General features: G+C 33.1%; 1 protein-coding gene across 1 annotated transcript in view; it reads left to right on the forward strand.

Moving 5' to 3' along the window:
- The window catches only part of LOC140451290 (frequenin-2), a 198,097-nt gene that overhangs the window by 40,239 nt on the left and 143,158 nt on the right, over nucleotides 1-14,700 (forward strand). The window contains exons 3-4 of the mRNA XM_072545035.1: nucleotides 8,901-8,949; nucleotides 12,611-12,700. Coding sequence (XP_072401136.1) covers nucleotides 8,901-8,949; nucleotides 12,611-12,700 — 139 coding nt within the window. The remainder of the gene's footprint in view (nucleotides 1-8,900; nucleotides 8,950-12,610; nucleotides 12,701-14,700) is intronic.

A 14,700-nucleotide genomic window follows, 5' to 3' on the forward strand; every position in this document is an offset into this window, starting at 1 on the left:
ATATTAACACACTTGACAAAATGTCGTTACCATTCACTGAACAATATCATACGGATCTAAGCAAATTTTCGGTAATCTCCCGCGACAATATGATAGACACGTGCACCCACTATCCTGTCGTAGAGGAGCAACTGCAAAATGATATTTTAAACCTAATGTCACACAATAATTGTGATTGTATGGAGCGTAAGGATTATGGCGATATGGTCAGAACTTCGGTCAAAACTAGGCTCCATTTAATAATCTAGTAATTTTTAATGGGGTTCACCAAGATTTAATAATAATAAACTAATTTAAAATAATGGAAAAAAAATAGAAAAAGAGTGTACCTAATTTTAATATTTAGCGTATAAGCGTATACGTATACTATTCTTTTTTATATTTTTTCGTTGTATAATTTATCTGAGTTAATTCCCGTAGCTCAAGAAGAGCTAATATTACGCTGAAAACTTTCATAAGCTATTAAACTTTTGGGAATTATAATAAATACTACTACTCCATTTTACTTGGGAAAGTGCATGTAAGATAAATTCATGAGCATACACTTACTGTATTTTAGTTATATCCTTAATAAAGATGGGTGATAATTTTAAGGTGGTAATTAAAAGTTGGGAAATGAGTTTCTCCCGAATAAATTAGAGAAATTTTTGCTATTTATGCATACTCCGTTAAAAAATTACTAATAAAACACTTTAATAAAGTGAACTAAATAGGAATTTCAAAATTATTTGAATGTGTCAAATCACAACGTCCCCTTATACAATGAGCTGTTCATTTTCGGTTCGATAAGAAAAACACAATTTTATAGTTTAAAATGCATTTTATTATTTAGTATAGTCTCCCTGAACATCAATGCACTTATTCCAACTAGATTCCAATTTATGAAGACAATCTGAAAGGGCTACGAAATGAGCTTCTACAGCTGTTACAACCTCATAATTGATGAAAAACGCTTTCCATGAATAATTTTTTTAGATATTGAAACAGATGGAAGTCTCTAGGGGCCAAATCTGGTCAATATGGTGGATATTCTAACAATTTGAACTTTATTTCATGGATTCTATCCATTTTTTAAATACTCATATGTCACGGTGCATTCATCATCATCATCACTGGCTCGACAACCCTTTTTGGGTCTTGGCCTGTTCCAGGATTCTTCTACATTCTGATCTGTTTCGTGCTTTTATTCTCCAGTTTTTTATTTTTAAGGTTGTTATATCATTTTCTATTTGTTCTGAGTATCTCAGCTTCGGTCTTCCTCTTGTTCTTTTTGCTACTGGTATCTGTTTGAATATTTTGTTTGGTATTTCGCCTTCTTCCATTCTTTCTACATGTCCTATCCAACGCAGCCGTTCTATTTTAATAAATGTTATAATATCCGGATCCTGGTATATTTTGTATAGTTCAGAGTTGTATCTTCTTCGCCATATTCCGTTTTCTTTTGTGCCCTTATATATGTGTCGCAAGATTTTTCTTTCGAAGGTGGCTAACAACGTTTCCTCTCTTTTAGTGAGTGTCCAGGTTTCTGAGCCATATGTGAGTACCGGTCTTATTAGGGTTTTATATATTTGCCATTTTGTTTTTCTTGCGACGTTATCTGATCTTAGTTGCCTAATTAAGCCATGGTAACATTTGTGTCACGGTGCATTACCCTGGTGAAGAAGGATTTTTTTCTTTTGCAAACCAGGTCGTTTTTTACGAAAGTATTTCTTTAGCTGGTCTAAATTTTGCCGATAAAGATGTATTCGAATGTATTTTTGTTTCATTGTTAGCGAATATGGCACCCATTGTAAACACAGCTTTCTAAAATCCAATAATTTCCAATTCTCAATTCCAAGATAGCTCTTTTTTCTTTAACGATCACTGTTACGTTAAATAACAACATTCTTCTTCTTCTTCTTCCTACTTTATAAATAGGCTTAATGCCTGTTTTCTTGCGGTTTTTAGCCTCAATTGACGTTATCAGACCATCTTTTCCTCGGTCGTCCCAATGATCTTCTTCCATTTGGCGATTTGTCTCTTGCTATTCGTACTATTCTATTTTCTGTTATTCTTTCGATGTATTGATTCCATTCCACTTTTCTTCTTTTGGTCCACGCGTTTATTTCCTCTATACCACATCTCGCTCGTATTTCCTCACTTCTTACTCTGTCTCTTAGAGTTTGGTTTGTTATTTTTCGTAAGACTTTCATTTCTGTTGTTTCCAGTAGTCTTTGTGTTTTCGCCGTATCTGCTCTTGTTTCCGATGTGTACGTCATTATCGGTCTTATTGTTGATTTATATATCCTGGTTTTCGTTTCCGTTTTGAGGTATTTGTTTTTCCAGATTGCGTTGTTGAGACATCCTGCTGCTTTGTTTGCCATGTTCACTTGTTTTTGTATTGCTTCTTCCACTTTTCCGTAGCTTGACAGTTTTATTCCCAAGTATTCAGTTTCCATCACTTGTTCTATTATTATTAACTTAAATAACAACATTAAGGGCTCAAATTAACCAATCTCGTATGGTAAAAGTCAAAGTTGTTTACAAAACCTTTAGCAAACAAAATTATTGAGAATTGTTTAAACAGGAGTGTTGTAAACAAAGAATACTTTTTGTTTCGACTAGAATAAAAGGAGTGGAGCTACTTACCCGTTAACATCTCGGGTATAACATTAAAATAATAACATTTATCGGATATATAATGCAAAGTTTTCCAAAACAAAGCAGCTAATAACTACGGGATGTACAAACCTTTACTTAAGTCGCTTTTTGTTGTTATTGTTATATTTATTGATTTAAAATATAATTTTATTAAATAGATATTATTTATAAACAGTATGTAAGGCAGTCATAGATTTTTTCCTACTCCTCACCAGCAGCTCCTATAGCGAGTTTATCAAAAATCAAACTCTTTTACCAAACAAGGCGTGGGTCAGAAGTAGATAAGTCCTCTCCAAAAATTTTTTTAAGTTTGTTAACATATTTGATCTTTTCTTTGGTTAACACATGAAGAAGTTGGAGTTTTTCCAGACTCAATTGTCTAAGATTGTTTTCCCTTTTCTTTCCCAAAGATACAAAAGAACTCTTTTATACTTATAGATTTTCAGGCCTCCTTCCACTTCCTACCGACTTTCCTTTTTCCTTTTCTCGAAGATGTTCAATTTCTTTTTGTGTGTGGTAGCGTATTTCAATTATCTCCAGTTTACTTATTGATTGGATGTCCTTATAGTATTCAATTGTCTTCTTAGTACTAAGTAGTGGCCAATTCTCCTAGTGCTCTTACTTTGCTTATACCACTCTAGATGTCATGGTATTCTTGTTTGGCTCAAATTATGGGTTTTTTTTGCAATTGCTTTTCTGTGCCTCTAAAAGCACGGTCGGTGGGTAAAAAACTATGTCCGCGTACAGTAAAATATAACACTTTTGAATTTATGTTTGGTGTGTTTCCAAAACATGAATCAGCGTTCTCAGGACAGTATTGTGTTTTTTTAGATACACCACCATCGCTAAACAACCTTAGTACCTTGACTGCGTCACGTATCCCCAGGGGCATGTGCGTAATTTTTCAACTATCATCATCATCAGCCTCACTCAATCTACTGCTGGACATAGGCCTCCCCTGTTTGTCTCCAAATTTATCGGCTATTGGTCTTCTTTCAACTAGTTTGCGAGTCCATCTTCCGTCCTTGATTCTGGCAACGTGTCCAGCCCATTTCCATTTTAAGTTACAGCTTCTTTCAATGACGTCTATGACTTTGGTCTTAGCTCGTAGATCTTCGTTTCTAATCCTGTCTCGCAGAGTGGCCCCTATCATTGATCTCTCCATTCTTCTCTGCGCTACTCTTAGTTTTTGTGCGTTTTTCTTTGTGAGCGATAATTTTTCAACTATGCTGTAATAAAATTGGTCAAACCGTCGCATCTTGAGGTAGCGATAAAAATGGTATTTGTACGTCATTTTAAGTGTAACAAAATAGCTATCGATAGCAAATTTTTAATTCTCGCTACTGATGTCGCTAATATAAGACATATCTCCGGAGACAAGTGCCGCACATAAACAAAAAATTATTGTTGCCATTGTCATTCGTTTCAACTTTTTGGTGCTTGTCGCTCTATATATTCAGTTTCAGTTTATTGTAGTTCATTGAAATGTAAGCAGTACTTGTTAAAATCTCAAAAAGGGCAAGATATATGGTTGATATAGTGAAACAAAAGGTAATAGACGTTGCAAAACTTCATTTTGAAAATAATGAGACATCTGATACCACTAATGGATTATACAAAATAGAAAATTTAGTTACGAAGTTGATTCAAAATTTTCAAAGAATAATGGAGACTGGCAACATTCTCGTTATAGATGAATCTATGGTACCTTTCAGAGGGAGACTCTATTTTCGTCAGCACATCCCAAACAAGACTCATAAATATGAAACTGAAACTATACAAACTCTGTTCTCCTGAAGGCTATACTTTCAATGTAAGTATAAAAATGAACAACAACCAGTTAATGTAGCACACTCTGAAGTAGTTGTTCTAAAATTACGTCAGTGTATGATAACTTGATTCAGGAGTACCTCTCGTTAAAAGATTGTTAGCAGAAAATATGATGTACTGTGGGACTCTAAGAGGAAATAGAAAAGGAATGCCACGTATTTTTAACCAGTCCAAGAAGAAGAAGCCAACAGATATAATCAGAAAAAAGAAGGATGGACTAAGAATTATTAAGTGGATGTATAAGAGACCTATGTTAATGATTTAAAGTGTTCCAGCCCGTACTAAACAGTTGATTCCAACAGGAAAGCAGAATAGGCAAAAAGAGGATATTGTAAAACAGAAATGTATAATTGATTACAACTCCGCAAAGAAAGGCGTAGATTATTCTGACCAGATGTCATCTTACCATACAGTGCTATGTCGAAGATTGAAATGGTACCGGTAAGAAAAAAAAATAAGTAAATAAAAATAGTAAGTAAATAATTTTAATACCTCTTTTTTATTAATTTTTTTTTAGGAAAGTAGTATTTGAGATGATACTCAGAACAACTATTGTTAATAGTTATATTCAATAATATTCAATATGTGCAACAAACATCTGAAACAAAAATGAGCATTACAGAATTTAGACGTCAGTTAGCTCATAATTTAATACAATCACCTGAAGAAAAACCATTTCCAAAAAAAAAAGAGTAAATAGTTTTACCAAACCTGAAGGACCTGGAAAGAAACGACGAGAGCCATGTAGAGGCTGTCGTCTATTAAAATCTTCAGGTTTAAGTTACCGTGAAATGAATAAAAAAGTTAGTAGGATTATAACTTTTTGTTCCAATTGCCCTGGTCAACCCGAATGCTATTTGCCTTGTTTTAATAAGGCACATAGAACATAAGAAAGGAAACAGGAAAAAATGTGAAAACTATAGAGGAATTAGTATAATATCGTCGGTAGGTAGACTTTACGGGAAAATTATTAAAGAAAAACTAGAAACTGAAATAATAGGAAAAATTGGAGAAGACCAAGCAGGGTTCACAGTAGGAAAATCATGCCTAGATCATACGTACACATTAGAACAACTGATAGAGAAGAAAATGGCAAAAGGTAGACCGGTCCATCTGGCCTTTGTTGATCTAAAGAAAGCATATGACTCAATACCTAGAGTCAAATTATGGGAAGCAATGAATGATCTCGGAATCCGACAAACACTAATAAAAGCAGTTAAAGCACTATACAAAGAAAACAAAGTAGCTATTAAATGTGGAAATAAAGCCTACAATCCATTTAAGACGACAAAAGGACTTCTACAAGGCTGTGCTACGTCCCCTACTCTGTTTAAAATATTCTTGGAAAAGACACTCAAACCATGGAGGAGAAAGTGCGAAGGAATGGGCATACCAGTAAGAGACGAATACCTATACACCTTAAGTTTTGCCGACGATCAAGTAGTCATCGCACAAGATGAAGAAGATCTCAGCTTTATGCTCAGAAAACTAGAAGAAGAATATAAAAACAACGGAATGGAAATAAACTTAGAGAAAACCGAATACCTAACAACAGAAAACAAGGATATGAGAAACCTAAAGATAGACGAGGGAAGACAAATAAATGGAACAGATAAATTCAAGTATTTAGGAACCATAATATCGAACCAGGGAACAACAGAAGAAGATATAAACAACAGACTGAGACAAACAAGAAACTGTATAAGACAACTAAACTCAGTGTTGTGGGATAAGAACATTACGATAAAGACAAAAAAGAGAATATATAACACCCTGACAAGAAGTATCCTGACATATGGGTCCGAAAACTGGACAATAAACAAGAGAAATAGAGGTAGAATAAGAGCAGTAGAAATGGAGTTCCTGAGGAGAAGCTGTAGACTTACAAAAAGAGACAGAATTGAAAACGCAGAGATTAAGCGGAGAATGGGAGTGCAATCAGACATAATCGACTATATAGAGGAGAAGAGACTATCCTGGTACGGCCACGTCAGAAGAGCGGACAGAGGACGCTGGATAAACAAAATCACAGAATGGAGCCCGATTGGAAGAAGAAAGAGAGGAAGACCCCGAAGGTCATTCAGAGATGAAATCGACGAGGCTATGGAGAAAAGAACCCTGCGAGATGGAGACTGGAATGACAGGGAAAATTGGAGAAAACGGTTGAGTGAAGGAAGACAGTGAAAACTGTGGAAATCCTTAGTAGTAGTAGTAATAAGACACATAATTAATAAGAAAAAGCAGAAATTACCAATCAATTTTAAAATGCGTTTGTTCTGTTTATTTTAATATAAAGTATTTTGTTTTTAAAAACACCTTTAATTTTATCCCATTACCTCCAAGAGAAAATTTGTTTAGCTGGCTGTGCTACACAGCCAAAGTTATACTTCTGTGTACTAGAAGGCATGAAGTACTTACATGTACACACATGCCATAGGGGGCATGTGACGCACAGACAGAATATACCATAACGTATCTCCGGGGGCATGTGACGTACAGACAGAATAGACCATATCGTATCTCCGGGGGCATGTGATGCCAGAACTAGTATATTAAGTCTTTAACCGCCGAATTCAAGGTAGTACAGAACAGCTACTAAAAATCTGCTTTTGTCAAATAGTTACAGAGATCCGATGATATTGCCTTTTCTTGTCTGCTTCTCTATCCAAGGGTAGAACATAAGGTTTTGAGTTTTCAAATCAGTAATACCAAAGTTATAAAACCTAATTTGTCTCGCGTAATATCACAAATCAAAGCAAAGGCTAACAGAATGAGGAACATCCGTTTTCATGTACTCATAAAACGCCTTTGCTCTTCTTAAACGAATCCGCTTTTTAACCATTAGCTGCGCCTTTTCAGTAGACTTTGCTGGAGCAATTTTAATTTATTCTTTGAAAAGGCAGCAGGTACTGTAAGTATCGAAGGCAGGTGACTTAAAACCTATGTTAAACTCTTTTACAAAAATCCTCCCAAGCATGCTGTATTTCACTTTTAACTACTCTTCACACTGATCATTATACTTTTTTATTTAGTTCACTATTACTTAACTCACAACTAAGATATAATTTTTTAGACTGCTTTCTGCTGTAATGTAATTCAGTTATGAAACAATTTGCCTCGACCAGTACATTGGAAATAAGTTATTTTGCGTGTAAAGGGGGTTTTAACATGCTTTTACCATTGAAAATATTTTTTTTGCATGAATCAGATAGAATAAACTACTTTGGCTACAACAAATTAATGCATTGGTGCATCTAAGTCAACTTTGATTTTTGTGTGAAAGAGTGTTTGCATGTTACCACCTCATATACGTCTTAACAAAGAAAATAAGCCCCGGATTATTGAGATACATTCAGTCAATAAGTTATCTGTCGACGTCAAATCTCTAAATAGACAAGTTTATAATTTATGAATAAAATAATGGGTTTGATTTAATTACTATTTAAATGGGAATAAGCCACAATTATAGGTTAAAACACGTTTATTGACGTTTCAATTTCCACTTCGGAAATCGTTCTCAAAATACAAACATTAGTATTTTTTAGAGAACGATTTCCGAAGTGGAAATTGAAACGTCAATAAACGTATTTTAACCTCTAATTGTGGCTTATTCCCATTTAAATAGTAATTAATTTAAAATGCCACAAGAAAATAGCTTCAAAACAATAATAGGTTTGACGTTTTGATTGTTTATTTAAATATATTTCCATTTAAAAATTGATGAATCTCTAGGAGTGAGTCTTTTTTTTAAGATCTCATACTACAGATTTTAATTGTCAAACTAGTCTATACTATATATATATATATATATACATATATATATATATATATATATATATATATATATATATATATATATATATACATATAAATGAGAATTACTGGATATTAGTTATGATATTATATATATATATATATATATATATATATATATATATATATATATATATATATATATATATATATATATATATATAAAGAAGTAAACGTTAAATAGTGGGTTTGCAGCAATATTATTATTGCTGCAAACCCACTATTTAACGTTTACTTCCTTACGTTGTCAGCAAATACTTCTGGTTCATTATATATATATACATATATATATATATATATATATATATATATATATATATATATATATATATATATATATATGCATATATATATATATATATATATATATATATATATATATATATATGTATATATATATATATATAATAAATGAAGAAAGAGAGAGAGAGTAAACTTTGAACTTCAAAAGTGGACTTAAAGGGAAGACGATATGTAACAGTGTTACAAAGTTGCTTCCATCTCTATTTAATTTACTTCTCACGTAAAACACACTAGAAACTTTTTCCTCCTATCTCTTTTTATGTTATTTGTTTGTTTCGCACGAGAAAATCAACAATTTGTTTTGTTTGTTTTAGGCACAAAGGCTTTCTGAAGGATTGTCCCAACGGGCTTCTCACGGAACAGGTGAGTTGAACATATTTTCCTTTTATGAATAGTCACTTGTTGGAGTTAAAACAAGGAAAGATATTTGTTTTAGAATAATTAGCATATTAGTTATACAAAGTCGACAAAGAAATATGTATTTGACATATAAAATATGTTATAATTTTGAAATGACGAGTAAAACTACAATAAAAGTACAAGTAAAAAAATATAAGTAAAAGAGAATATATTACATAAATGTTTTCAAAATAATTTTCTGTCATTATTTATGATTTTTCTGTACTACTTGTTTATTGTTAGTCTTTTCATTTATAAAATAATACTTGCAATTAGTTCAATAAAATAAGTTTTTCTCGGGACATCTTAATAGACTTTTATTTGAGTTTTTCCGATAATATATATCTGTATTACACAAAGCTAATATTTTCTACAAAAATTTCGGCATGATTTTTTAATTATTAACAATTTAGTGCGGAATCAAAACAGCCAAACCAAAACAGTCTCTTAATAAGATTAATAAAGGCAATACTAATATTAACTAGGCTCATGAGAATGCACCTCAACAATACAATGATATAACCAAACTTAAGAGCGTGATGAAGAATCTAATTAACCAAATGGGCATCATTGACGTAGCCTTTTTTCTTGACGTCCCGCTTCTGCACCGCCTACTGGTTAAACTGCTTCCTCTCGGATCCTGAATTTTTCTCTCCTAGACTCCTTGGCTTCTTTTTCTGTAAGTACTTATTTTCGGCATCGTACCTACTTTTCTGATTGGCTGTCTTCGCCAACCACCGGGCTAGACCCTGATCATATGTTTGATAAGTCTGTGAGCCGATCTAAACATTCTCTGGATCCAATTCTTGGCGAGGATGTCTCTGGTCTTATGGAGTCTTCTTGAGACTTGGTGGAAGAAATTCCTTGTCTTTTCTTTGATGGTTGCATTTGTTATCCGAATGTATCAGACGGAAAAAATACAAGCTGCAGTAATCTGTATCAGTTCTCAACCATGGTCTTTTGACATTGCAGCAATATACAGCCCTCCAAGGCATAATATCACCATAGCAGAATATGAAGACTTTTTCAAGCATCTATCAAACAAATTCTTAATTAAAGGTGACTGGAATGCCAAGTATACAGACTGGGAGTCGAGACTATGTACGACAAAGGGAAAAAATCTCAGACAATCCGTAGCTAACACAAACAGCTCTTACTTATCTAGAGGGCAACCCACCTACTGGCCATCAGATCCAAACAAAATCTCAGATCTACTCGACTTCTTTATCCTCCATAGCATGGCCTTAAATTATTTTTACATACAAGCATCCTGGGATCTGTCCACCGACCATACTCCCATAATTGTCACACTATCTACGCAAATTATAAAACGTCCGAATATCCGAATGTCCGAATAAATTGACAACATCAAAGACCAACTGGAATGTATTCGAGTCTTACATAAATGAAAATTTAAATTTAAGTATAAGATTAAAGCAACCACACGATATCAATAATGGTGTGCCATATCACCCAAACTATACATGCAGTTGCTGAAATAGCTACATTCCCTCAGACAAACAAACAACCAAGTGACACCAACATACCCGTATATATAAAACGTCTTGTTGCACAAAAAAGAAGAGCCAGGCGCATATGGCAAAGAAGTCGCAATCCTATAGATAAAAATAAATACAATAGATTAACACAGCAACTTAAAACTGCTCTACAAGACGCGAGGAATGATACATTTGAACTATTCATCAACAGCCTGTCAAAAGAAAACCACAGCATCTGGAAAGCAACGAAATCATTCACGAGGCCTACACAGCAAATACCACCTCTAAGGAAAGCCGATGGAAGCTGGGAAAAAACTGAACAAGAAAAGGCATTAATCTTTGCTGCACATCTCTCACACGCAAAGAACAAGCTAAAAACTTCTTAGACACTCCATGCCCAATGATGATACCAATCAAATGCTTTACTCTTAATAATGTGAAAGAACAAATTTCTAGATGCAATAACTACAAAGCACCAGGTCTCGACATGATCACCGGACTAATATTAAATTACCGAGAAAAGCAATTGTCCTACTAACAATGATATATAATAGTATCATAAGATTTGCCTACTATCCGATTAATTGGAAGTTCGCATAAATAATTATGATTAGTAAACCAAATAAACCACCAAATATTACTACTACATATGGACCAATCAGCTTACTTCCAATAATGTCAAAAAGCTTAGAAAGGCTTCTGCTCCAAAGAATCTCAGAAGACATTGAAATTAATTCAGTGATCCCAACACATCAGTTTGGTTTCCGCGAAGCCCATTCAACTCTACAACAATGTCATAAGATTGTTAAAAACATTAATGTATGCGTCGAAGAGAAAAAAAATTGCACTGCTCTCTTCCTGGATATAGAACAAGCCTTCGACCATGTTTGGCATGACGGCCTCCTGTATAAACTTGTCATCCTTTCCCACTCCTCACTATCAACTCTTAAAATCATACCTCACAGAACGTCACTTTCAAGTCAGATTCCTTATAGAAACCTCTCATTACTATTCCATAAAATCCGGTGTCCCTCAAGGTAGTGTCCTGGGTTTCCTCCTGTACCTCATATACACTGCTAATATCCCAACAAAAAATGCAACCACAGTAGCCATGTTCGCAGCTGACACCGTCATAATATCCATCGATGATGACCCCCAAGTAGCATCAGGAAAGCTTCAAATACACCTGAACCTACTACAAGACTGGATGAATCAAATTACATTCACCAACAGGAACATCATATGACCGAGAATCAGACTGAACAACATATTACTACCAGTAAAAACAGTAGTCAAATAAATACATGAGAATGACATTTGATCAAAAGCTTACTTGTAAAGCACGCATATTGGCAAAAAAAATCCAAATCAACATGAAAATACGTCAAATGAATTGGCTAGTGGGCCGAAAATCACAGTTATCTGCAGATAATAAACTTCTCTTGTATAAGTGCATAATAAAGCCTATATGGACATATGGAGTGCAACTATGAGACTGTGCAAAGCCTTCTAATACCAAAATCATTCAGATAATCCAATCCAAAATACTCAGAATGATTTTCAAGGCGCCGTGGTACGTTAGTAACAAAACACTGCATGATGACTCTGGTATACTGTTCGTTTAAGATGAAATCAGCAGACTAACAAGAAATTATTTAAAACATCTGACAGCTCACCCCACCGAGGAAGCAAGACAACGACACCTCCAACCAGAAGTCAGACGAAGATTGAAGAGACAGTGGCCAACAGACTTTATTCACTAATTTCAATTTTGATTTTAATTCTCATTTCAATTTTAGTTTCAAATTATAATCCTACATTAATTTAATTTATTAGTGTTAGTATTGGGAGTGTTACCAGTGGATAATTTCTCCTCTCATGTATTTGCAATACTCACATTCACTAATAGCTTGTAATAGCAGATTGTAAATTTGCAAAATTAATAAATAAAAAAATATATTAATTAGTTTTCTTTTTCCGTCATTGATATATCTGTAGTTCTTGGTGTAGTTCTTGGTCTATAATCAATTCTATATTACCAAAATAATTAGTCACAAAAGTCAAAACTACACATGCAAATTGATATTATGATCTAAGTATATTAAAACAGTTTTATTTTGTTACAGGGGTTCATTAAAATATATAAACAATTTTTTCCACAAGGGGATCCATCCAAATTTGCCTCACTAGTTTTTAGGGTATTCGACGAAAATAACGTAAGTATTTCAAAAACTAATATTTTTTTAAAAAGCATTTTAATTTTATAAATATACATTTAGATTATACAAAATTCCGTCTAAACACTTGCAAAAACCTTTCTAATTATTGGTTTTAAAACTTTCTAAATGTTTTTGCTTTCGAGTTCGCATTTTAAAGATTACCTACTTTGCCCAGCAGTGGTAGTACGCGAAGTTACCTAGTCTTGTCGATATAGTCCAGGAAATGAAGCATTTCACCTCGCAATTTTTTCGTCCTGCGTGGATTGACTTGAAATTTTAACAGACGGTAGGTAATAGTGGTAAAAGTGCGCCAAAGCCTTGGGGGTGGTTGCCACCCCATCTCGGGGGGTGAAAAATTTTTTTTACGTTTTAACCACAGGTTTCGATTAAAAAAGTGATTCTAAACAAAAAATGTTTTATACATTTTTTTTGTAAAACTGATATTTTTCAAGTTATTCGCGATTGAAAGTAACAACTTTTAGACGAAAAAATCGACGTTTTTAATCGATTTTTCGCGAATAACTCGAAAATGGTGCATTTTATCAAAAAAATTGTAGAGAACAAATTTGTAGCTTTTAAAAAGACAAATATAATTCATTTTTTAAAATGTTTTTGCGATATAATAGGAACCGAAATACGGTCTATCAATGTTCAGCGGTTTTCTTCAAATGCCAAATTTGAAAGATTCAAAGTCAAATATCGGGAAAATGATGCATTTTTGGAAGAAAATTCATAGAACATTTTTTGAAGAGCATAAATAGACCTATCATAAAAAAAGACTCTAGCTCAAAAATTGAGTGAGTTATGATGAAAATAAGGTCAATACCTAATTTTTTTACGAAAAAATCGATAAAAACAACCCCCTAACCACCCCCATAATTAAAATAGATCTTTACCCTTCTGCAATTCTCTTTGTACATGTATTGTTAATACGTCCAAGAAGTTTGACCCATTTAAAATGCTTAGTTTTAGAAAAAGTACAGCTTAAAGCGAGAAACGATTTACAATTTCATATTTTTTACCCTTCTTTTTTTAAATATCCCCGAAAATACTGAATATATGAAAAAAATAAAAATGTACTAAATTGTAGATTTTTTAATGACTAAAATTTTCCTTTATTTAGATTTGTTGTACAATGAATATTTGGAGAGATATAGCCGTTTAAAGCATCGATTTACGATCAAGCACCATCTTCTTTGAGCCCTTTAAACTCACCCCATTTAAAAACCAAGGGTTCCAAAAAGATTTAATTCACAGATCCTTGTAGCTCTTAAAAACTTCTACAAAATCATTTTTGAAGAAACACTCTATCGTTAAAAATGAAGGAAATACGTTAAAAAAACCAATTAATTTTTTTTAATATTATAATTGTTTTACCTATAAATGTAAATATTTTCAACTATTTATGTAAATGTATAAGAATATATGGTGCCTTTTTATGTTGATAAATTTTTTTGCATTTAATTCTATCAGGGTTCATCGGCATGACCTAAACTATAAAGCAGAGGGTGAGTTGAGCTTAAATCCAAATTTTTATCCAAATCGATCCAAGGCGAAATCATTTTTTTAGAATTAGTAATTTTTTACATTAATCTTTAACAAGGGTTGCTTTTTAAGGGTTGAAATATGATGGAACTCTATTAAAAAGTATAAAATAATCATTATTTAACTAATTCAAACCAAATCTTACCCATATTCAGGTTTAATATGTTATTTTATAATTTTTGACAATTAGGGGTAGTTTTCACCCCTAAAACCCTTCAGCGCACTTCGGTTCGATATAGATTTTGATCCTTGGGCTATCACCTACCTTCTCTTAAAATTTCAACTCAATCCATGCAGGACGAAAAAATTGCGAGGTTTTAACTTTTTTCGAGCTTCATTTCCTGAACTAATATATAAAAATGGAAATATCGTTTTCATCGTCACTCCATTAGAGTTATTTATTTCGCTGGGCATTATTAGGAATTAATAGTTTTTGAGCAAATAGAATTAGA

The sequence above is a fragment of the Diabrotica undecimpunctata genome, chromosome 9 (assembly GCF_040954645.1).
Source record: "Diabrotica undecimpunctata isolate CICGRU chromosome 9, icDiaUnde3, whole genome shotgun sequence".
NCBI lineage: Eukaryota > Metazoa > Arthropoda > Insecta > Coleoptera > Chrysomelidae > Diabrotica > Diabrotica undecimpunctata.